The following is a 24,355-nucleotide window of genomic DNA, read 5'->3' as shown; positions in this document are numbered from 1 at the left end:
ATGATCAAACTCTCTCCTACTCGTTTCCTTTCTCCTGTTCCCCTATCCCTCACTATTGAATTTGCAGAATCCCAGCACCTGTGTGCCAGGCATACGTTAGAGCATGGAACAATGACAAGAAGACCTGACGGCAGTGAGAAAACACAGTTATTGATACCATTTCAGATTTTCAGCAGTGAGGTCCTGGGGATCAGCCCATGGTCTGGCCTGTGGAACGGTTGTTCCTGCCAAATGACTTAGTCGAGATGAGCACAAAAATTTGAGTGAATGAGAGACCTAATGTTCTGAAAAAGAAGTCAGGTGTGTATCTTGTACCACCAGACAGCTTCAAAGTCAACTCTTTGTAGAGGGTCTTGTTAGTCCTCTGTGGATGGAGGTAGGGAACTACTCACTTGTTTCCTGCACTTCTCATAGTTCTCATTTATTGAAGCCAGCGTGCTGGAGATCTGTCCTAAGCACCTACGCCATCTCATTTAATTCTTACAACCCCACAGGCTACATATTGTCTCTGTGTTACAGATGTGGACAAAGTTCACATGTTGAAGGTCATATAAAATGGCAGAACTGAGATTTAAATTCAGGAATTTGAATTCGTTCTAAGTTCCAAGGCTTGTTTTTTTCTTTTCTTTCTTATTTCTTTTTTTGGCTGCGTTGGGTCTTCATTGCTGTGTGCAGGCTTTCTCTAGTTGCGGAGAGCAGGGGCTACTCTTCATTGTGGTGCGCGGGCTTCTCATTGTGGTGGCTTCTCTTGTTGCAGAGCATGGGCTCTAGAGCACAGGCTCAGTAGTTGTGGCTCACGGGCTCTAGAGCGGAGGCTCAGTAGTTGTGGCGCATGGGCTTAGTTTCTCCGCGGCATGTGGGATCTTCCCAGACCAGGGCTCGAACCTGTGTCCCCTGCATTGGCAGGCGGATTCTTAACCACTGCGCCACCAGGGAAGCCCCGAGGCTTGTTTTTTTAATTGGTGAAAAAAAAATTGCTCAGGTCTTACTTCTGAACATTCCCTGAACAGAAGCCCTCCCCTCCACAGCACGCACACACCCACCCCATACCCTGATTTCCCCGCCACCTTTCCCAAGACAGACAGGAGACCAAGGGAGAAGAGGCTGTATTTCTCTCTGTACAGTTTTTAATTTTTTATTTTTTGATGTTGTTCAGATGAATGACACACTCAAGTTACAAAAATGGGGCCTTAAAAGAAGCACATTGTACAATGAACAAGCAGATTGGAGTTAAGAACACTGAAACGCTAACCCGCTACCACGAGAAGAGACAGGGAGGGGGTACAGGATGGGAAGGGAGGGGCTACCAACACAGGGGTCAAACAGAACTGAAAGGGGGGCTAACTTGTTGAGAATGGAGGAGAGGCAGGTCTCCTCCAGGGCCTACTCAATTTCCAGATGCCACTTCTTGGTCTCCCTTACTCACCACTTGCCACCTCTTCCCATCCCCATTCCAACCTGGTCTTTCAAATGAGTAGGTGAGAGACACCCACCCCAAAAAGGGCCAAGCCAATCGGATCTTTACAAGGTGGGATCGTCACCTTGCCCTAGTGCAGCCTTGGATTTGGGAGGAGATGGTGGCAGCAGTGGGATAAGAAGCCAGAAAGGAGCTAGCAGAGAGGAACTGACCAAAGATCAGGCCCCTGCTTTTCCCCAAAGACTCCTTGCCCCTTCCCCACCCTACCATGATTCAAAGGACCTCTCTACAAGTTGTCGAGAGAGGACCCCAGTCACCCTGCAATCATATAAATAAATAAATACTGAGCCCCTGGGCTTGGGGGACAGGCTGGGGGAGGGGCAGCAGGGATAGAGGAAAGGGAAGAGGAGAGGAGGGTGAGGCAGAGGGGAGGGGTCACAGACATAGTAAATAGTTGTCTCCGTCCCAGCAACAATTCTCTCTGGATTTTTCTCTCCTTTTTGTGTTTGTTTAACAAGGAGTTAACATCTCAAGGACAAATACTTAAAAATATACATTATTTTTTCTTTTTTTTGTTCACCTTTCTCATCGTCATCTTGCTTTGGAGACTGCTGAGGTCAAAGTTCAAACCGCATGAAGGAACTGCGGCTTGGAGTTTTTGTGTATTTTTTTTAATTTTTATTTTTAAATTTTTTTCACTTTTTTTTCCAACATATAAAAAGGTAGCGGAGTTGTCTGTGGGTTTTTTTTTTTTTTAATGGTTAAATCTTTGGTTTGTTTCTTTTTTCTCTTGGAGGCCTTTATCTCTCGCACTTGCCTTTCCCACTCAGAGGCCAGTGGGGGCCCGCGTGTCTCAATCTTAGTCTGTCTCACTCTCTCTCTCACTCAGTTCCCCCTACCCTGGGCTAAAGGGAGAGAGAGGCACCCTGGGATTTGGGTAGGGGGGGAAATCTAGCCAGTTCAAGAGGTCCCCCACTACGTGGCTAGTCCCTTACCCCATCTTCCCAGGGTGCAGGGCTTGGAGACCCTCTCTTGGCCTTCCCCAGGGAGGAGATGTGCGGGAAACTCACAGCCTTACTACCCCTTCTGATCTTAGCCCCAATCCATACAGAGGCTTGGGTTCCTCATCTCCACTGACCCCTACTTACCCTCCCGCAGCCCTCCCTCCCACTTCCACCCCCACCCTCCCAGAAGAGAACAGAGAGAGGTGTTTTAGTTACTGGCATTCTTTTTTTTTTTTTGGCACAATTAAAAGGCCCACCATTAGGTAGACCCAGTCTCTGTCCCTCCCTCCAGTAGGAGGTCAGGGTTGGGGAGGAGAAATTCAGAGGGCTTCCACTTTCTCCAACCCATTCATCATTCTTTCTAGCCCAGGCCCCTGGCCCCCCACCTCAGACATCTCACCTAGCCCAGAACCCAGCCTGGGGTCTCCTTCCCCAACCCCACGTAAAGTTCCCCAGCCCCCCAACTCTCTCGCTCGCACACAGACACACGGACACAGGCTCTGTACAGACCACAAAATAAAAACGATGAGATAGTTTTGTTTCCCGGAGTCGAGACGGGGTGGGGGACTGGAGTGAAAGGGGCAGAGGGGGTTGGGGGGCGTGAATTCCCCCATCACCTTCCCAACCCTGGCTCCCCAGGCCCCCGGCCCCTTGCCCTGGCTGGCCCCCAGCCAACGATATTTGGTTTCCATTTTTTAACATTAAAGTTCTATGAGGTATTTGGTGCCTTATCTCGAGTCCTCGGGGGAGGGGGCCCAGGGGGGAGACCTGGGGCGCACTTGCCCCTCCCTCCCTCCCACCCCCTTCCCAATATTTGGTTTCACAGCTGTAGTTAAAGCTTGGGATTTGGTTATTTTTCCCCCTTCCAGGAATTTTCTTTTTTTCTTGTTTTTCTTTTCCCAGTTATGGGGGTCGGACGGGGAGGGTCCCCACCACCCCGGCTGCACAGGGGTCCCTCCACCAATGTCAGGGCATCAGCCCCATCCCTGCCCCCTGCTTCCTCCTCTCCCCTCTGCCCCACTCCTCCCACACTGGGGTGGAGGAAGGTCCCAGGTGGCAGGACTTGATGGAGAGGAAGCAGGATGAAGTGGGTGGTGGTGAGTCCTGGATTTTCTTTCCTTTTTTTTTTTTTTTCTTTTTTCTTTTTTTTTTCTTTTTTTCTTGCTTTTTTTTTTTTTTTTTTCTTTTTTTCGTTTTTTTTGGTCTAGAATCATAGTTTTTGTTTGAGTCATCTCCACCATGCCTTCCATGCTGCCTGTCTTCTCAGAGGGGTTTTTGGTTGTAATTCCTTTCACTTGGCTCTGCTCAAATGTCCTTCCTATCTGTTCAGGAGCCCTTGGCCCCCTCTCCACCCTTGGGCTGGGGCCCAGGCCCTCTAGCCAGTCCCTTCTCTTCAGGAAATAAAAATGGACAAACTCAGAGGTAGGGTAAGGGCAGGGAGTCGGTTCAGCGGAGATGCTTACATTCTGGCGAGGATGGATCGACGGCAGGCCAGGCCCCATCGGTGCCAGGGTGGGAGGGGCAGCCACTCCACCACTGCCCAGACAAGGCACCCCGAGACCCCTGAAACAGCTGAGCCTCTGCTGCCTCCATGTCCCAGCCCAACAGTTTCATTTCCCGAGTGGGAGAAGGGAGGCAAGAAAGAGAGAGAACGCTGAGGCCTCGGGGCCCGGGGTGGTGTCTGAGGCTCTGTCTGCCTCTCCTCGGAAGTGTCCGGCGGCACTGCCCATCTCCCGGGGCTCTCCCCTCCCTCTGCTCCTGCCCGGCGAGGGGCGGGGGCCACTCTGATTTCAATGGCTCGCGTCCTTCACAGCAACACTTTGGTTTGAGGAGAGACACAGGAAGAAGGAGATTAAGAGAGGTGAAAGCGGAGGGAAGGAAGAGGGAGAGACAGACCAAGAGAAAGGAGGAGACAGAGGGAAGAGGACAGACTGCAGAGAACAGAAGAAGAACTCAAAGGAGGAATCAAACCACCCGAAAGTTTGTTAGTTTTCCTTCGTCCATTCTTTTTTGCTTTCTTATTCCTTTTTTTCCTGTTTTTTTTTTTTAAAGCTTTTTCAGTTGATTGGGGGGGCGGGGAGCTCGGGGCTCTTCACCCCTGTCCCTGACACCCTCTCTCAGCCCTGCCCACCCGCTTCCATCCGCCCTGGCTGAGGGACAGGCCCTGCCCCAGCCGCCCCCGTCCGGCTTTCCCGAAGACGACGTCCATGAGGTATTTGTGAAGAGAAAGAAGCATCCGTCCTTCCATCCGCCTCGGGGACCAAGGGCCTGGACCACTGGTGCAGGGGCTTGGCTCCCCCTCGCGGCTCCTTCGTATCCTTTGAAGAGTCCTCGTCTTCTTTCCCTTAAATATATATATATCTATAAATTCTTTTTTTTTTCTAGTTTTAATTTATTGTTTGGTTTTTTGTTTTTGTTTTTTTGGTTCAGAACTTTGTTGGCCTCCACAACAGCAGGAGGGCAACGTGGCTCCCAGCAGCGTCTCTCCTCTGTCCGTCGAGATGTGTCCAGGGCTGGGCAAACACAGGGTCCAGCCAAGACTTGAGGGAGGTCTTGTGGGAGTGGTGGCCACCACAGCGCCCTCTCGGATGGGGGCCACAGGTCACGGCACTGTCCCTGCCACACGGACCCTGATGGGGACGCCATCTCGAGGAACCCCACCACTGGGGTGCGTGCGTGTGTGCATGTGTGTGAGGGGAGAGGAAGAGGCATCTGCCAGTATCGGAGGGGCACAGGGTGGGAAGAGCGAGGTGAGTTCTCTTTTTGGTTTCTGGTCAATGTCAAAGAACGTGAAGGATCCCACGGATAGGCACTGGAATATGAATTTTTTTTTTTTTTCAGGGAAACTGACAGACGAGGATGGAAAAAAAGACAACTTGAAAGCCCTCACCTCATCCTCTCTTGCCTGAAGCTTCCACCTTCCCTCGGACTAGGGATGGGGGGGAGATTCCAGAGCAGAGGAGGGTGACAGGGTTGAGGGGGGACATGTGAGAGCTAGAACTTGGCAAAACGGCCTAGCCCACCCTTCAAAGGGAAAAAGGGGGAGGTACAAGGGGTGAAAAGTCAGCCCAGGCCTTCCCCTGAACTCTCCCCTGGCTGGGGGAGGGAGGAGGTTGAAGCGAGACCCCCCTGCCCGGGCAGGGAGAGCTGGGGGCCAGGCGAGAGGGGGGACACATGACAGGGACACATTCTGTTGAGTACAACGCTAAAGATTCTGTACATCCTTTGGATGAAGCTACTGAATATTTGGTGTAAAGTTGTTCAGGCCCTTTCTCTTTCACCTTCTGGAAAGGAATATTTGGCGGGTGGTTCTGAGCCCACCCCATCAGCCCCAGGCTGTGCCCTCCCTGCCTGGGCTGGCCCAGGACTGAGGGCTGCGGCTGGGAGGCTGGTACATTCTCTTCTTCCTTCTCTGCCCACGCCACACGCAGCGGGAGGCTTCGCCCCGCAGCCAGGGGCCCGCGTGTCCGCCCTGCCGAGGCTTCTCCGCCCCTGGCTGGGGTTCTTATTTGGTGTCGTAGCAGTGAGGGTGAGCACACTGAGGTCTGGCTCGAGACTGGTTTTTGGTTTGTTCGGTTTGGTGAGGGATTTTTTGTTTGTTTTTGGTTTTCTTTCTTTTTTTTTTAATGTTTGTTTTTCACCTCTTGTTCCTTTGGGGCAGCTGGTTTCTTTGTGATTATTTTTGGTTTTCTTTTTTCTGTTGGTTGGTTTCTTTTCTTTCTTTCTTTTCTTTCTTTCTTTTGGTTGGTTGTTTTTTTGTTTCTTGTTTTTTGGTCTTTCCTCCCTCGTCACTCCTGCTCCGAGGACCCTCTGCATCCCCACCAATGGCCTCCTCGCCCTCTTCCCAGGTGGGGGACGGAGGCGGGGGTCAGAGGAGGAGGAGGGGAGGCGTGGCGGGCCCTCACTCAGGCTTGGACCCTACCTCGGGCCCCCCTGGGCCTCCAGTGGTCTGTGCTGCCGCCTCACTGCAAGTGGAGGAGGATGACGAGGACGAGGACGAGGACGAGGAGAGGCCAGGAGACTTGCTGGAGATGGAGGCCGCCACGGCCGCCGCGGCTGCCGAGACCAGGCCCACACCGGGCGGGGCGCTGAGCAGGGGCAGCCCGGCGTGGTTCAAGAAGAGTGACGAGGTCACCAGGCCCGGACTCCCTGGGGCCGCGCCAGCCGCCCCCAGCACCAGGTTCCCGCTGCTGTCAAGGCTGGTAAGGGGCAGGGTTCCACCAGAGGCCAGGGCTGGCGGGGAGAGAGAGAGGCTGGGCTGGGGGCACCTTCCGGCGTCCCACCCGCAGTGCCCCGTCTTCCCGTGTGACCCACGGACCCCCGTCAGCACCCCTCACGCCTCCCCCAAAGGTGAGATGGGTATGAAGAGGCGAGCGATGCAGTGCGCAGGGGCAGGATGGCATGGCTGCAGCAGGAATGGGGTGGGGCTCGAGGCCCCGGGGGCAGGGCTGGTGGCGAGGGGCGTGGCATGCGGCAGCGCACCTTGGATAGTGGCCAAAGGGTTGTTGCTCGTGAGGGCTGGGCTCAGCCCGGAGCTCAGCCCCACCACTGTGCTTCTGCAAGAGGCAAAGCAGAGGCATTAGCGGGGGCAGAGACCCTCCCACAGAACTGGGGGCGCAGCTCCCCACCCTGGAAGCAGCAGCGGCCCTGCTTCTCCCCACGGCCTCCTACCTGCAGCTGCCCACTTACCCCGTGCTGGGGTTCAGGCCCGACAAGCCGATAGCCGAGTGGCTGCCTTGAGGGCTGGGATTTGTGCTGTTGGTGGTGGCCGGGGGTGGGGGAGTGACAGAGGGGATGGAATTGAGGGGGGGCGCGGCCCCGCCCCCGGCCCCACCCCCTCCAGCTGTCCGGCTGGGGTGGAGGGTCCCCACAGCTGAGGATAAGGTAGTAACTGCCAGAGAGAGACAGAGAGATGGAGACTTCAGCTTCCACTCGTCCTCCACGGAGGTCGACGCCTGCTGTCTTCCCTGCCCCGTCCCGCGGCACCTCCTCAGTCAGAACACACTTAGGCCTCCTGCCCTTTCTTCTCACAGCCATTTCTTTGTGCCTCTGCCACGGTGACAGTAATCGCAGTAGAGCAGCTGCCTCCCACCGAGCCTGTGCCCTATGCCAGGAGCGTGCTCACACCCTGCTTATCCAGCCCGGAATCTCACCTCTGGGCCCCTCTGTTCAAAGAACCAAGGGTTCCCAGAAGACAGAGCCCTATGGCTCCCTCTAGAGGCCAGGCACGGGCGTGTGGCCGTGCACACAGAGGCTGAGAGGGCTCTGAGCCCAGACTGAGACCAGACACCCAGGACAGCAATTCCCGGCCCTGGGACGTCCCAGCTGTGCCTTCAGGTGAGCACCTTCATCTCTCTGACCTTCAGTTCCCTCATCTGGAAAATGGGGCAGATAATGGAACCTATCTTATAAAATGGGTGTGAAGATTAAGTGGGTCAATATTCTTTATAAAGAGTTTAGACCAGTGCCAGGCACACCCTTATTACTTTATAAACTTCCACTTATTATTTCTTAACCTGGGGAGGGGAAATATGGCGTCTGTTTTTACATTATTCTTACATATGGTGTTATACATGCCCTACCCCAGGAAGGGGCAAAGGAGGGCTTTGGGTACAAAAGTGTGTGTGAGTGTGTGTGTGTGTGTGTACACACACACACACGTACACACTCTTCTGTGTATATATTCATGGATATAGCTTCTGTATGTATGTTATATTCACAATAATTTTATAACTGAGGCTCAGAGAAGTAAGGTCACTTCTGGAGTTCACACAGTTCATAAATGCCAGAAAGAGAACCCAAATACATCACCTTTATCAACCCCGTGCTTTTCTCACATGAAATCGTGGAGCAGATGAAGCCTGAGCTGCTCTGGCAGGGAGGGGTGAGGCTGCCCTCTCCCCTTTCCTGCCCCGCCCCCCGACCTCCAGGCTCAGCCTTGAGGCCTAGGGGTGCCCTGAACCGCTTGAGAACCTTGCGCTCGGGCCCGCGCTGTGTTCTCCCAATCCCCCTCACCATCCTCTGCCCTCCCTGACCTGTTGTGCTCAGACTGCTGGAAGCTTGGGACAACTGCAGGGTCCCGGCGCCCCCTTGGGGCGTGACCTGGGGAGAGAGGAGAGAAGGCATGGTTAGGCCACTGTCTTCCAGCAGCTCCCATGGTGCTCGCTGTGGTTACAACCCCCGCACCTCTGCCTCCAAGACGGAGAAAGGGGGCTCTGACTGCAAGGCTGTTTGTATCAGTCGTTCCCTGCCTCTCCTCTGACACTGTCCAGTTGCAGGTCTGAAGTATGTGTGTGTGTATATGTGAGAGCGCGCAAGCACACGTGCTTGTGAGGCTAGGGGGTGGGGTGGGTTATGAGGATAAGGTGTGTCTCTGCATCACAGTGTTGATACGTTATACTGCTTGATTTTCTGGGACCACCCACCAGCCTCCTTCTTAGCCTCCCTGCCTCCAGTCTCATCCTCCATCAATCCCAGAAGCCTCACTCTAAGTGTGACCCAGTCCCTCCAGGCTCAAAACTCATCCTTAGCGCCTCACTGCCTACGGTTCAAGTTCAAGCTCCTTCAGCATTTGACTTGGTGTCTGGCCCCTGCCCATCCCCCACCCTACCCCCATACTCATTCATAAATAATCATTCCAGCTCTAAACCGCACTGGAGTTCCTCAAATTGGGCTCGGCACTCTGGCTTCTAGGTCTTCATGCACGTAGATCCCTTTGCCTGTCCTTCACGTGACTAACTCTTGTCCTTAAACTCAGCTTAGATGATCCCTCCCTTTACGTCACTGGGGAAGGGGGCTCCTCTGGGCCCCTTGCTGCTCTCTGTAGTGTCACAACCCTTTCCACACTAGATGGAATAAAGGGATGTCCCAGTGTGTCTGATCTCGAGCAGGCTGTGGACCTGAGTGCACAGCCAGGGGTATAATGATCTCCCTGCCAGCGTCTGTGTGGTCGTGAACCTGTGTGAGGGGGGATGCCCGTATCCTTTACCTAGTATCCATCCCCGTGTGGCTACATCCTGTGATAACTCTGTGTTTGGCTACGTCAGTGTGTGTCGGTGGGTGCTTGTATCCCCCATGTAAGACCACAGTTCCCTGGAAACGGTGTTTCTCTGTGTGACTGTTGCCCCACCGCTGTGACAGCCTGTTCCCAAGGGTGACTCTCCCTGCCTCTGTTCTAGGAACTGTGGCCAACCGGGTAGGTTGTGCTTCACATGAGGTGCCTGCCAGGGGGCGAGGGTGTGCCAGAGCTTTGTGGCCCCACCCCTCGAGGGGCTCTTGGTACCAGATGGGGGCTGTAGCTGGCTGGCTTGCCCGGGCTGGGCAGCATGGGGGCCGCGCTGCAGGGGTTGATGCGTTTTTCCTTCTGGCGCCGGTTGCAGAACCAGACGCGGATCACCTCCTTCTCCATGTGCAGCTGCTCTGCGATCAGCAGGATCTCCTCTGAGGTAGGCTTCTGGTTCTGCGGGCAGAGGGCTCGTTAGCCCGGGGCCCCTCCTCCCGCCAGCCCTCAGGGCCGCCCGGGAGGGTGGGGCCTCACCGCTAGAAAACTCTTCTCTAAGGCGAAGCGGACGTTTGTCTCGATGCTGGTCCTCTTCTTGCGTCTCCGGCCGGGGAGCCCGTCGAAACCCAGGCTGGGACTGCTCAGCTGGTTGGGACTGGGCAGGCTTGAGTCCACAGACATAGTCTCTGTGTCCGGGAGGAGACGGGGTCATGAGAGGGCGCTTCCCCCGGCCCGCCGCCCGCAGCCCGCCCGGGAGCCCCCAGCCCAAGTCCCACCTGCGTCGTTGAGCCACTTCTCCAGGAGAGGCTTGAGTTTGCACATGTTCTTGAAGCTCAGGTTGAGGGCCTCGAAGCGGGAGATGGTCGTCTGGCTGAAGTCGTTGCCGTAGAGCTTGCCCATGGCCAGACCCACGTCACCCTGGGCCAGTGGGGCAGGGATGGGGCTGCGTTCAGAGCCGGGCAAAGGGCTCAGCCCCGCCCACCATCTGGCCACACCCCACCCCGCCCACCAGGTGACTATGCCCCCCCCTTCACCCCGCCCATTAGGCAGCTACGCTCCCTCCCCCTGCCCACCTGCCGGTCACGCCCCTCACCCCGCCTACCATATGGCTACGCTCTCTACCCCGCCCACTAGATGACTAGGGCCCAACACCCCGGCCACCAGCTGGTCACACCGCCCTGTCACCCCACGCCCACCGCCTGTCCTGCCGGGTGGCCCCAGACCTGCGTGAAGCCCAGCTTGATGCGGCGTTGCTTGAAGGTGCGAGCGAACTGCTCCAGCTCCTCCAGGTCACTGGGCTCCTCGGGATGGGATGGTGGCTCCAAGCATTTGGGGGGCTGCGGGTGCGAGAGGTGCGGGTCGGGCAGCGTGGGGCGGGTCACGGCCTGGTGGGGTGGGCAGGTGGGTGGGATGCAGGACCGAGGACCAGGACGGGGCTCAGCATTGGCTGCACAGTCCCCCCTCCCTCCCTCCCTGCCTTCCAGCCTCTTCCTGCAGACTCCCCTCCACCCACCCCCAGGTGGCCCCTCCACACTCATTGCCAATCAAGGTGACATTCTGCTGCCCCACAAGGGCCCGCTCACTGCCTGAAACTCTCTGCACATTCCTCCCAGTCCGCAGGCTTCATAAGGAGCAGCCATCTCCTTTCACCAAAGGCTCTTTCCCTGAAGCTGGGGGAGGGGCTGGTGGTTTTAGCCTCCTCTCAGGCAGGGAATCAAGGATCAGCTCTGCTACCGAATTGCTGGGTAACTCAGGCAAGTTTCTTAATCTCCCTGGGCCTCAGTTTCCCCCTCTGCAGAATGGGAACAATCATGGCTACTCTACCTACCCCATGGGGTTGTTGGGAGAATCGGGTTAAAAGTAAGTAGGCTGCAAATAAAGAAAAAGTATTTTTAAAAATAGACAAGGAGGGTGACTGGGGGAATTTACAAGGAAGCAACGGTTCTCTCTGGAATGCTTCATCTCCCTAAAAATAAAACATCTAAGTAGGTGGTGGGTACAGGGATGTTGGACGCACAAGTCCTTGATCCGTTATCCAAAACCCTGGGACCAGATGTGTTTTGGAATTCAGAATTTTTTCAGATTTTAGAAAGCCTACATGGGGCATATATCATAGATAATGTGAACCTCCACCATTAGGGTCAAGGCATCACCCCATATTCGGACATATCAACAGCTGTCAGCAAAACACAAGTACCACACAAGAGGGATAAAGAAAAGTCACACGCCGCCTGGCATCAGGCTAAGACAGGTTTTGCAGACTTCCCTGGTGGTGCAGTGGTTAAGAATCCGCCTGCCAATGCAGGGGACTCGGGTTCGAGCCCTGGTCCGGGAATATCCCACACGCCGTGGAGCAACTAAGCCCGTGAGTCACAACTACTGAGCCTGCGTGCCACAACTACTGAAGCCCGCACGCCTAGAGCCCATGCTCCGCAACAAGAGAAGCCACCGCAATGAGAAGCCCGCGCACCGCAACTAAGAGTAGCCTTGCGCACAGCAGTGAAGACCCAATGCAGCCAAAAATTAATTAATTAATTAATTAATTAACTTTTTGGTTTTTTTGAAACAGTTCATATATTTTTTAAATTTTATTTTATTTATTTTTTTGCGGTACGCGGGCCTCTCACTGTTGTGGCGTCTCCCATTGCGGAGCACTGGCTCCGGACGCGCAGGCTCAGAGGCCATGGCTCACGGGCCCAGCCGCTCCGCGGCATGTGGGATCTTCCCGGACCGGGGCACGAACCCGTGTCCCCTGCATCGGCAGGCGGACTCTCAACCACTGTGCCACCAGGGAAGCCCCCCATATATTTCTTAAAAGGGCTGTTTTAAAAAATAGGTAGGAGGGAACTTTAAAATCCATAATCATGAAAAATTATTATTAAAGTTTAGGACCCAGTGGGAATTCCCTGGTGGTCCGGGGTTAGGACTCCACACTTCTACTGCAGGGGGCGTGAGTTTGATCCCTGGTTGGGGAACTAAGATCCCTCAAGCCCCAAGGCGCGGCCAGGAAAAAAGAAAAAAAAAAAAAGTTTAGAACCCAGGCAGCAAACTTCAAGAAAGGCCATGGGGACCAGGCAGGAGGACACCAAGGCAGCCTGAAGAACTCACGCCTTCCAGGAGGGGGCCTGAGCTCACGCCATGTGTACGCAGATCCAGCCTTCCCAGAGCTTCTGGCTTGTCAAAAGAAGCTGGGAATCTGGTGTTTTCCGGGAATTTTGTTGACAACCAACTCAATTTTTAAATGAGTGTGGGCCCTTGTTGGCAGTCTCTGGTCTGGGAAGGGGACACGAACTAGTACCCAACAGACCCTCAGGGAACGCCCCCCATTTGGAGTGCTGGAAGAGACCTGAGGCATTCATGCCCTAAAGGCCTGTGAACCCCCTGAAGTTTTGTGTTTGTGCACACGTGCATTTGGGGGCAGTGGGGGCCGGATTCAAATAATCCATCAGATTCTCAAAGGAGTCCATGTGCCTGCAAGGGTTAAGAGCCACTGGTCTGGCTGACTCCCCTCATTCCGTGGAGGAGGAAGCTGACTCAGACAGGGAAAGTGGCTTGCCTGGGGTCCCACAGCAAATTAGTAGCAGAGCAGCGCTGGGCCCCAGGGCTCCTGACTCCTATCTTGGCCCCTGGGGCTGGTGGGGGGGGGAGCAAATGGAGAGGAGACCCTCACTGACCACCACTCCACGCCATCTGGCCACAGCCTGACGCACTCAGTGGACCACTCACCTGTGTGGGCAGCCCTGCCCGGGGCTGGGAGGTCAGAAGAGCTCCCTGGGTTTGCTGAGGTAGCTGGAATAGATTTGGCGTCGGTAGCAGGCCTGGGGGGACAAGAGGGATCGCACGGGGTGAGGGGGGCAGAGAGAGTTCTGTGGAGGCGTTGGGGAGGCCATCCGGGGTGAGGGCCTTACCTGGCTGACTCTGCTGGGCCTGCGGCAGCAGGAACTGAGCAGGTGGCTGGAGGTGGTGACCCGGCACAAGCACCAGCTGCTGGAGCTGAAGGAGCTGCTGGATGTCCTGACAGGGAGCGGGGTGGACAGAACGACAGCCTGAGTCCTGGCCCCGCTCTTCCCTCTGCATCGCCTGAGCCCCGAGGGGTGCACCGCAGGGCAGGCTGGCATAAGGCATAGAGGGATGGAGCATGGGTCACTGGGTGCAGCCCTGAGCTAAGGGCATCCGGGAGGCCGGAGCACCCTACATGGGTCATCACAGGAGGGCTTGCTCTCTATTTACCTTTTCTTTCTTGATGAAACATTTGCCTTGTCCTATATAGGATCAAGGATCCTATAGGATCCTATAGGATCAAATAGGATCGTTTAAAAATGTAAATCAGACCAAGTCTTCCTTTTAAAACACTCCCAAGGCAAATTACATCATGTCCGGGAATAGCTCTAAAATACTCCAACCCCTAGCGGCTGATTAAATTGGTACAGAGACTTTGGAAAACTCTCTGGCACTCTTATGAGTTGAATTGTGTTCTGCCCCACCCACCACCAAAAAAAAAAGATATGTTGGAATCATAACCATCCCCTAGAACCCCCGAGTGTGACGTCATTTGGAGATAGAGTCTTTGCATATGATCACGTTAAAATGAGGTCATATTGGGGTGGAACCTAATCCGGTACGACTAGTGTCCATATAATACGGGGAAACTTGGAGACAGACGCACTACAGCTGCACTGAGATACTATTTTTACCTAATGACAGTGCATGACACACTATGTTGGGGCGTGAGGGGAAACAAAAATTCTTGCACATCGCTGGTGAGAGGGTAATCCGGCAACGTCTATTAAATTACCAGTACACATATCCTTTGACTCAGCCACTCCACTTCTAGGAATTTATCTTAGGGATATACTTGCACTTGTGCAGAATGTCCTCGCTAGAAGGATACTCCCAGTAGCAAGCAGTGTTTTAGCAAAAGAGTGGAAACAAGCTGAATGTGTAGCAGCAGGGGATGGGTGAATGAATTAGGGTAGATCTTCATGACAGAATATTATGTGTTCATCATAAAGATCGAGGACACTCTTTGTCCTGATATGGAACAATCTTCAAGATGTCCTGTGGAATGGAGAGCTCAAGAGGAAAAACAGTGGGTATGATGTGCTACTGTTTGTGTTAAAAAAAAAAAATTATACCCTGGTACCTGCTTGGGTATGCATAGATTATACTTAAAAAACGATACCAGAAACTGGCAACGCTATAAACCCTTCTGTACCTCTTGAATTTTGAACATTTACCTTGTCCAAATAAAGGAATAAATACCCAGGTGTCCCACCCCCACTCGCCCGGTTGAGTAGTCACTTATGCCCAGCATCCCTACTTTTCCAACCACTCGTCTTGCAAGAGTTCCAGGCTGTTCCCTGTCCACCTGCAAAGGCCTCTGCTTTCTCCGTGTGCTTTAGCAAGTGGACAGAGTCCCCAGATGCTCCCTGACCTCTCAGCTTTCTCACTCTAGCTGCCAATCATCTAAGAATACAGTTTAAGGAGTCTGACATCCTACTCTATATCCTTTGAAACTGCATCCACTCTGCCTTCCCTTTTGAGACCCTCCCCACCCACCCAAGAAGGCCTCCCTGGCTATTTCTCTTCCGCACTTGGATTGACCCTGGGCAGTGAGTGAAGCCGGGGCTTTAAGGCCTGCCATTTACGGTGGACCCTTCCAAGACCCCCATACCTAATCTTGTTTTATAATTTTGTCGTCTTCTTCTTCTTTTTCTGGCTGTGAGGTGGCTTGCAGGATCTCAGCTCGCCAACCAGGGACTGAACCTGGGCCCTGGCAGTGAAAGCGTGGAGTCCTAACCACTGGACCGCCAGGGAAGTCCCTTTTCATCAAATTTGTAATATCGATTGTACATCCAGCTCCTTGCCATGGCCCTGCATGACCTGGCCTTCCTCACCTCCCACGACTCTCTCACCCCCTAACTCATCCAGCCACACTGGTCTCCCTCCTGCCACTGAACCCAGAAAGAAATCCCCACCTCAGGGCCTTTGCACGTGCTATCCCCGCCCCCCCCCCCCCGCCCCCCGCCGCTCTTGATCTGCACATGACTGGCCCCTCATCATCACTTAAGCCGTTATCAAATGCTCCTTCCTCAGAGAGGCTTCCTCTGGCCACCTGCTCTGACACGGAGATTTTTTTCCCCCTAGTCGCTCTCTTACAATATGTTCTTTTCCTTCCCTCATAGCAATATCAGCTTCCTGTCTGTCTCCTCAAGAAGGGTTGGTGCCAGCTCCACGAGGGCACAGATTTGTTTGCCTAATTCCTCACTGTAACCCTCATGCAGAAAGGTGCCTGGGCGTGGTGGATGATCCCCAAACGCTGGTTGACCAAAGGAATTCAAGAAGGAGAGAAAGAGAGAAGATTCTGGGTGAACAGTGAGCTGACTCAAGACTGGGGTTAGGGACTTCCCTGGTGGCGCAGTGGATAAGACTCTGCCTGCCAATGCAGGAGAACGGGTTCGAGCCCTGGTCGGGGAAGATCCCACATGCCGCGGAGCAACTAAGCCCATGAGTCAGAAGTACTGAGCCCGCATGCCGCAACTACTGAAGCCCGCGCGCCTACAGCCCGAGCTCCGCAACAAAAGAAGCCACCGCAATGAGAAGCCCGCGCACCGCAACAAAGAGTAGTCCCCTATCGCCACAACTAGAGAAAGCCCGCCCGCAGCAACGAAGACCCAACGCAGCCAAAAAAAAAAGACTGGGGTTAGCCAGTAGAAGGCGCCATTTCTCCACAACTTAGAGCCATCTGAATCGGCACACCAGCTGAAGCCACTTGGGGGCGCGTTAGGACGGAGACAGGGTGGAGAAATTGGAGTAGGCGGAGGGATGCCAGCGCTCCGCAGGCCCACCCCTCCCCACCCCCTCCCCGTAGTGGATCGTCTGCTCTGTCCCTAACCCGTGAGAAGAGTTAGCGCAGCCCATTAAAACCGAGAAGCGGGGAGAGAAATTCTTGCTCATCGCTATATTCTCTTCACTCCCCTGCCCCAGTGCAGGCATAGAACGGGCAATCCATGAATTTTCAGCGAATGAATAAGGTAACCCTTAGGACTGGTGGTGTTTGGGGGCAGACTGGCTGTGCTTTGCCACAGGTGGGATCTTGGCCACAGACTGGGGGCAGAAAGACTGAGACGCAGGGTTCATATGACACATATGGGTTCATATGGGTGAACTGCAGTGTAATCACCCACTGGGCTTGGTTCCACCTGGTGGGGAGAAGGCAGCCTTGAGCAGGAACTAGAGGCCGCTGGGGCCCCAGAGCCGTGCAGGTGCGCTGCCTCACTCCAGCGCGCAGGGCCGACTCCCCTCTCCCCCATGACTGGTCTCACATGCTACACTCCCGCAGCCCCAGTGGGGACGGTGTTGACATGCACGTCGACACTCACTTGCCGTCTCTGATATGGCAAATTTTGACCAGTTCTGGACACTGCGTGCTGCGAAGACGTGGACAGCCTAGAGTGACGTCCAGAGTGGGGAAGGGATGGGGTCTGGGGACCCTGTAAGTTACTTGCAATTGATTGTAGAAGGGAACGCCTAGGGAGGAAGGCAGTGAGCACCGTCCTGGGGGTCAGCTGGGTGAAACTGCACCCCCAGAATGGTGCAGAGGGAGTTCCCACACTGGGTGGGAAGGTCACCTCGGTGTGCAAGGATCCCTTCCAGCTGAGAACCGTGAGGGCTAGAGTCCTGGCCATCGTGCCTGCTTTTTTTTTTTTTTCTTTGTTTGTTTTTGTTTTGTGGGATCTTTGGGGATCTTAGTTCCCCACCAGGGATTGAACCCGGGCCCTTGGCAGTGAAAGCGCGTAGGCTTAACGACTGGACCGCCAGGGAATTCCCGTGCCTGCTTCTTGCTGTGTGACTTGGAGGAAGCCAGCTGTTTCTCTGGGCCTTACTGTATAGGGTGACAATGCACGGTGTCCTGGAACCACCTGGGCTCTGGAGATGGCCAGACACCTGACTCTGTCCCTTACACACCGTGAGACCATGGGCCGTTCCTTACCCTCTTTAAGCCTCAACTTCCTCAGGTGACACCTCAATAATTCTTACCTCATGGAGCTGTTAAAGGATTAAATGAGACAACAGGTGGAGAACGTTTAGTCTGATCCCTGGTTCACTGAAGTGGTCCTCCGTAAATGGCAGTCCTTTTTAACTGAGTCATTTCTCTCGGGGCTCAGTTTTGTCATCTATAAAATGGGAGTAATAATGTCTAACTCTTCACTGGGTTGTTTTGAGGCCTGAGGAATATTATTATTCTCAAAGCATTTTGGAAATCACAACCTACTCCTCCAACACCAGCATTTGCTAGCACTGCACCCTCACATCAGCCGCCTCATGTCACCCCGTGAGCTCTCGAGGGCGGCAGCCCCACCAGTCCATCCTCTTCCTGAAAACTTACAACTTCCAGCTCCCGCCCAGACCCTCCACTGAGCTGCAGCCCCGAATATCCATCTGCCTATTTGATGTCTCCCACTTGGGTGATTAATAGACTCTGAACACTACCACGTCCGAAGTGAAACTCCTGGTTCCCCAGCCCCACCCTCCAAAACACCCTGTTCCTCCCCTGCCTCCCCCAGCGCAGGAAACCACCTCACCACCACCAATCTCTGAAGCCAAAATCCCAGGAATCATCCTTGACCTATCGGATCCACACGAAATAGCATCCCGGACCCCACCTTCACCCTCATCGCCACCTCGATGCCTGCAAGGACTTCCCACTCCTTACTTCTAGCCCATTCTCCCCACAGCAGCTGGAGGGAGCTTTGTAAAGTGTCAGTTGGGACCCTCGCCAGCTTAGAACCCCGAACAACCTCCCATCATACCCAGCACACATTCCAAACTCCTTGATCTTGCCCGTGAGGCCCTGCAAAAGCCAGTCCTGCCTGCCTCCCCACCTCACCAGTTATTTGTGTCCCGCTCACTCTGTCCCAGCCATTCCACTTTCCCCTGTACCCTGAACAAGTCAAGCTGGTTTCCACCTCAGGACCTTTGCACCTGCTGTTGCCCTTTCCTAATCTCTCCCGCTGCCTTCTTCATGCCTGACTCATTCAGGTCTCGGTTCTCAAAGGCCACCTTCTCAGTGAAACTTTTCCTGACCACCCCATTAAAAGTGGCTTCCTCCCTTGGGACTTCCCTGGCAGTCCAGTGGTTAAGGCACTGCACTTCCACTGCAGGGGGCACAGGTTCCATCCCCTATGCCGTGCAGCAAGGCAAGAAAAAAAAAAATTGTGGCTTCCTCGGTCTAGGACAGCGCCCTGTGTCATTTTCTTCATTACACTTATGCTAAAACCGTCTTGTTTTGCTGATATGTTTACTTGTTTACTGTCTCGCCACTAGAACATAATGTCCTCAAGGACAGCCACCTCTGCCTCATTCACAGCTGTCCCCTCAGGGCCATGAATGAGCACCTGGCATACACAAGGTGCTCGATAAGTATTAGTTGAATGAATAAATGACTATGATTATTCCAGTCCCTCCACCAGGGGAAGCTCTAAAGGTTGGAGGTGGGGGGTGGACAGAGGTAGCCTGTCTCTAGCGTCGGATCTGCTATGTACCCCCGTCCCCCAGAGGTTGGCCCTGCCACATGGAGCCCACGAGGTCCTGGCGACTGGGGCAGAACACCGTGGAGCAGAGAACCATTCAACAGGGAGAAAAAAACACCTACCTGCCAATTGCACATTACATTCCATGCTACCTCATGCTAAAATTCCAGGACAGACGAGCAACAGCAGATCCCAACCCAGGAGTCCTGGAGTGACTGGCATGCCTCTGGACCGGCCCAGCTCCTGGACTCTGGGGCCTGTGGTGCCAGGTGGGCGGCTGAGCTGACCTGGCATCCCCCGCCCCTGCTCCAGCAGCAGGACCCAGCTCCTCCTCTTGGGGACCTGCCCTCCCCCCCTCTCAGGTCACGCAGTCCAGGTGGGGCTGACCCCACCCTCCTGGGAGCTGGGAGCAACGACTCACACCTGGCCACTGGGTGTGTTTCTTCTCTCTGGGTGGGGTGGCTGCAAGTCTTGAAGTGCTGGTACCCATTATGCCCGACCCAGAATGAAAAGGGAGACAGATCCCTGGGGCCAGGCCTGATGTTCCAGGCTGGGCCTTTTCTGTGATCTGAGCCAAACAAACAGTCCCTTTTCCTCTTCAGCCGCCTAGAGTGTGGCTGTGGCCCCACTGACACCCGCTCCTGGCTCACCCTTTGCTGCCTCCCACCCCTCACCTCCCCAAGCCTGCCCTGCTCTCTCGCTTTGCCTTCACCAGTCCCACGCCTGGAACCCTTTCCCCAGCTCATCCACCTGGTAAACTCCTACTTGTTTCCCGCCTCGGTTCAGATACCACCTCCTCCAGGAAGCCTTCCCTGACTCCCTCAGACACAGACCCCTTTCTTTTCCCGCATCCCCCACCACATCCAGCAGGTTTCTCTGCGAAACCCTTCTTCACTAGGTCCTACCCCCTGAAAGATCTTCTCAAGCTTTATTTGCCGTGGTCTTATTACGAAAATAGGGACGTTCCTCCCCGCCCCCACCGCCGCCGCTCTCCAAATACAAAATGATGTTTTAACAGTTAATGTAAATTTTCAGTCAGTGCCTACCCTACCCCAGGCATTCTGAATTACTCCCCTGGAGAGATGTCTTCCCTACCCTTGATTGAAAAGCTGCAGCAAAACATCCCTCATTGCTTCAGTAAACGTCTGTGTGGCCCCCTCGGTAGAAAGCATCATGCTGAGTTGAGTGCTGGACACACAAATTGTAAACCTGTATTATAGGGACTTCCCCGGTGGTCCAGTGGTTAGGACTCTGTGCTTTCACTGCCGAGGGCCCGGGTTCGATCCCTGGTCAGGGAACTACGATCCCACAAGGCAAGAGGCGCAGCCAAAAACAAAAAAAAAGTCCGTGGTAAAATTGTATTATAACCGTCCCTTCTGTACAGGCTAGGGAAATGCAGGGAAGGTTCCTGCCAAACTGACCGGCATTCCTTTGGAAGTTGGCAATAGAAGGACAGAAGGGGGACTTTCCCTTCGTACTTTATATAATTTTAAAGTGATAGGGTTATGGATGCTTTTTGACTTTTGTATTATTTTTCAAGTAAAGCATTTCTTAGTGGCTCACTGGTGTGTCTGTTTCCCTACAAGACAGGGAGCCCCTCTGGGGACAAGGCTGGGTCTGAGTCATGCCTGCTTCCCACCAGGGCCTGACCCAGGAGGCGGGAAGTGTCTGTGAAACGAGGGCAGGACAGAGCTGGGCAGGCACAGGCAGTTGCACTGGCAGGCACGCGACACAGGCTGGGGAGAGGGTCAAGCCCAGGGCCGAGGCCGGCTGTGGCTGCAGCGGGCAGCGAAGGCAGAAGGACGGTGGTCCCCACCCCGGCTTGGGCACGGTATGGTGACCGGCTCATGGGCTGTACGGGATAAACATTGGTCTGTTGGGGAAGTGAGATCACAGGGTGACAGAACTCCCAGAAAACAACTTCAGCCCAGCTTTGCTCTTGCAGGAGACAGATGGAGATCAGAGCTGAGGGAAGCTGGGGCAGGAGGAGAGAGAGGAAAGGGCTGGGCAGGAGGGATTCGAGGGGACCTTGAGAATCAGGGCGTGGGCAGGTTACAGGTGGCAGAGGGTCGGCCTGCTGCTGCTGGTGGCCGTAGGGGGTCCGGAAGAGGTGGTTCTGGGGGGTGTATGAACAGGAGTGCCTGCTGGTCACAGGGGCTGAGGGCCTGGCTGGGTCTGCGCTAGGCTGCCCCGTCCCTCCTCCCTCCCTGGGTGATCAGGGCTGTGGCAGAAGGAGAGGCAATGGGCTGGGGGCCCCCAGAGGAGACAGGAGGCAGGAAATCAAAGCAGCTGGAGGGAGGGAAGTCATGGAAGACTTCCTGTAGATGCAGGCTCCCAAGCTGGGGCTTAAAGGATGGAGAGGAGCTCTCCAGGTAAAGGGAGGGGGCTGACTTCCAGGTAGAAAGGAGAACAGGCGCAGGAACACCAAGACTGGAGGAGCCCTGAGCCTCCACCTTGCTCAGTGAAGCGCCGTGTGTGCTACAAAGCAAACAGATCACCGGCTGCTGGGGTCTCTGGTCGCCTGGGTGGGAGGGGTGCCAGTTAGAGGCAGCAGCCCCAGATCACGTGGTTAGAGCCCTGGACTCCCAGGCCTGGCTTCCAGGCTGGCTCTGCCACTTGAGCTCACGGTGTGACCTGGGGCAGGCAAGTCACTTTGCCTCCCCGGCACGCCCGCTCCTCCCCCCACCCCCCACCGGCGCCCTGGCCAGGACGAGGATTTGTGGATTCAGGGAGGTCACGTTAGCATAGTGCGTGGTACAAAGGCAGCACCCGACAGACTACCTATGGCAACGGTGGCAAGCCAGGCATTGGGAGGATCTGTTTGGAAGAGTCGCTGCAAAGCAGCGAGGCCAGATTGCTCTGCGTTTCTGCAGAGCCAGGCCCAGCGGCAGGAAGCTCTAAGGAGACAGAGACGCACTCAGTGTTAAGGACAGCCCCAAATGGGAGTGCTGGTCAGCAGTGGAACGGGCCCATCGAAGGCCTACCGCCGCCAAGGGAACAGCCTCGCGGGTGCTGGACAGCTCCCTGGTGTAGACAGCATAGGCCAATCCCTCGCTCTAGGACTTGCCAGGCCCTTCACTGCGCTGGAACACGGGCCACAGACTCAAACGCTCTACGGAAACCAGGTTAACAGCACAAATGGGTGACAAGGCAGGGGTGGAAGGAAGGGGTGGGCTGGAAAAAGCAGCCTGTCGGAAGAGGAGGCCTGCCCAGCCTCTGCTCTGCTCCCGCCAACCATCCTTATGGGAAGTCTGTTGGCCAATATCACGGTTGAATTGTGTCCCCTAAAAAGAGATGGTAGGGGACTTCCCTGGTGGTCCAGCGGCTAAGACTCCATGCTTCCACTGCAGGGGGCACGGGTTCGATCCCTTGTCGGGGAGCTAAGATCCCACATGCTGCAAGGTGCGGCCATTAAAAAAAAAAAAAGAAGAAAGAAATGGTAGGAGTTCTAACCCCTGGTGCCTATAAACATGACCTTGTTTGGAAACGAGGTCTTTGCAGATGTAATCAAGTTAAAAGGAGGTCATCAGGGTGGACCCTAATCCAATGACTGGTGTCCTTATAAGAAGGGGAAATTTGGACACAGAGACAGACACACTCAGAGAAAAGATGGCCACATGACGGCAGAGGCAGAGACGGGAGTCATCCATCTACGAGAAAGCCAACGGTTTCCTGCACCACCAGAAGCGAGAAGAGGCAAAGAGGGATTCTCCCATAGAGCCTTGAGAGAGACCCCAGCTCTGCTGACACCTTGATTTTGGACTTCTGGTCTGAGATGATACATTTCTGTTGTTTGAAGCCACCCAGTTTGTGATACTTTGTTATGGCAGCCCTGGAAGCTAATACAGCCACTCATGCATGATTCCACGTAGACCAGAAGTCTCCAGAATGGGGAGAGAGAATGCAGTGTTTCCTAACTCACAGACCACAGGCCCCTTTCTGAAAGAGCGTCTCACTGGATGAGCCAGGGCACTCGATGTGGGGCACCGATTCTGATTCTCAGCCTTTCTTTTGTAGCCACACAGGTCCTGTGCATGGAGGTGACCCCTGGTTTCCTCTGCTGTAAACTGAGGATAATGTGTCAGCCTCCCAGGTGGCTGCGGACCCTCAGCGAGATGCACAGAAAGCAGAGTCAGGCGCGCCCATCGCGTGGAGGGTGTCCTCCCCCTGAGCCTCGCTTTACCCCTCTGAGAGATGGGTGGCAGCATCTCCCGAGGCTTCCTGGGGTTGCCGGGGACCGCCTGGCCCAGCGCTGTGGTCAGAACGGTCCGCGTGGACCGGCCAGCCCCCTGCACCGGCTCGGCTTCCGCGGGGCCTCTGCTGGAGGGCGTGTGCTCCCCGGGGCTGCCCTTACCTGTGCTGTGAGCTGGATGGGTTGGGACAGGGTGAGCTGTGGGGTCCCGGGGGGCTGGCTGGCAGGCTGTGGTGGCGGCAGGTCGCCTCCCCCGGAGGAGGCTGGGGGCTGCGAGGTCGAGGAGGAGGAGGAAGAGGAGGAGGAGGAGGAGGAGGCGGCGGCGGCCGCGGCGGCCAGGAGCTGGGCCTGCGCTTGCTGCAGGAGGAGCTGCTGCTGGGCTGGCATCAGCGCCGTGAGCTGTGGGCGGGGCGGGGCGGGGGCGGGGCGGCAGGGGCCGGAGGAGGGGCGTGGGGGGAGCAGAGAAAGCAGACAGGGGTTAGCGCCTGAGCCAAGCGGGTTAGGGGGCAGGTCTTCCAGGAGGACAGAGGAGGGCGAGAGGCAGGCGTTGAGAGAGTGGCCGTGGCCGTGGCCACCAGTCCTGTAACAGACGGGAGGGGGCTGGCCTGTCCCTGCCCCCGTGCACCCCAAGTACTTACCCCGGCTAGCTGGCTGCCCGTCAACATGAGTTGGGCCTGGGGCAGATGCGGCTGAACCGGCTGGGGGGGCAGGGGTGCCGCTGGGGCTGAGTCACTGCTGGGGTCTTCAGCCTTGATCTGGGGGGGAGAGAGGCAGGGTCCGGGACCCCAGAATGTTAAGTGGAGGCCAGAGAGAATGCCCACCTGTGAACCAAAGAGAGGGCACGTGTGTGGCAACGGCAGCCCCGCGCCGCCAAGGGAGAAGACTGGGGTGCGGAGGCCGGGCCTGCAGTGGCCCGCGGGGACCTCGGGCCACCTTTCTGGCCTCAGTTTCCGCACCAGTCAGAAAAGGCTAACACACCCTCTGCACCCGAACTCCCGACAGGAGGGGGTCACCCTTGGAGAGCGCTTGTACCCTCCTGGGGGTCAGTTCGCCATCTTTTAAAATGGGAAAGGATGCCAGTAGGGGCCCCGGGACATCAAAGAAGGGGGTCCTGTGTGCCACACCCCTCATCTGCTTCAGCCAGAGGTGCACCTCTTATCTGTCCAGTGGAGTAAGACTTTATTGGAAGAAAGCGGATTAGGGTATGAA

The 24,355-nt window shown here is 55.3% G+C and overlaps 1 protein-coding gene across 12 annotated transcripts in view; it reads right to left on the bottom strand.

Annotated features, from left to right (window-relative positions):
- Positions 1–5,653: 5,653 nt before the first annotated feature.
- The window catches only part of POU2F2 (POU class 2 homeobox 2), a gene marked incomplete at both ends in the record, with an annotated part of 74,973 nt that continues 56,271 nt past the window's right edge, over positions 5,654–24,355 (bottom strand). The window contains 12 exons of one of the 12 annotated variants that reach the window (XM_082863152.1): positions 5,654–6,654; positions 6,904–6,977; positions 7,111–7,312; positions 8,457–8,523; positions 9,704–9,880; positions 9,959–10,107; positions 10,198–10,339; positions 10,645–10,806; positions 13,148–13,239; positions 13,330–13,435; positions 23,309–23,545; positions 23,785–23,901. In XM_082863152.1, coding sequence (XP_082719278.1) covers positions 6,323–6,654; positions 6,904–6,977; positions 7,111–7,312; positions 8,457–8,523; positions 9,704–9,880; positions 9,959–10,107; positions 10,198–10,339; positions 10,645–10,806; positions 13,148–13,239; positions 13,330–13,435; positions 23,309–23,545; positions 23,785–23,901 — 1,857 coding nt within the window. Of the gene's footprint in view, positions 6,655–6,903; positions 6,978–7,110; positions 7,313–8,456; positions 8,524–9,703; positions 9,881–9,958; positions 10,108–10,197; positions 10,340–10,644; positions 10,807–13,147; positions 13,240–13,329; positions 13,436–23,308; positions 23,546–23,784; positions 23,968–24,355 lie in introns of those variants that run through there. The other 11 variants (XM_082863156.1, XM_082863158.1, XM_082863157.1 and 8 more) reach the window with 11 other exon arrangements.

Source organism: Leucopleurus acutus (genome assembly GCF_964270905.1).
Source record: "Leucopleurus acutus genome assembly, chromosome: 20".
In the NCBI taxonomy this organism is placed as follows: domain Eukaryota; kingdom Metazoa; phylum Chordata; class Mammalia; order Artiodactyla; family Delphinidae; genus Leucopleurus; species Leucopleurus acutus.
The sequence above is the reverse complement of the archived record's forward strand: the minus strand, read 5'-3'. Positions and strand labels throughout refer to the sequence as shown.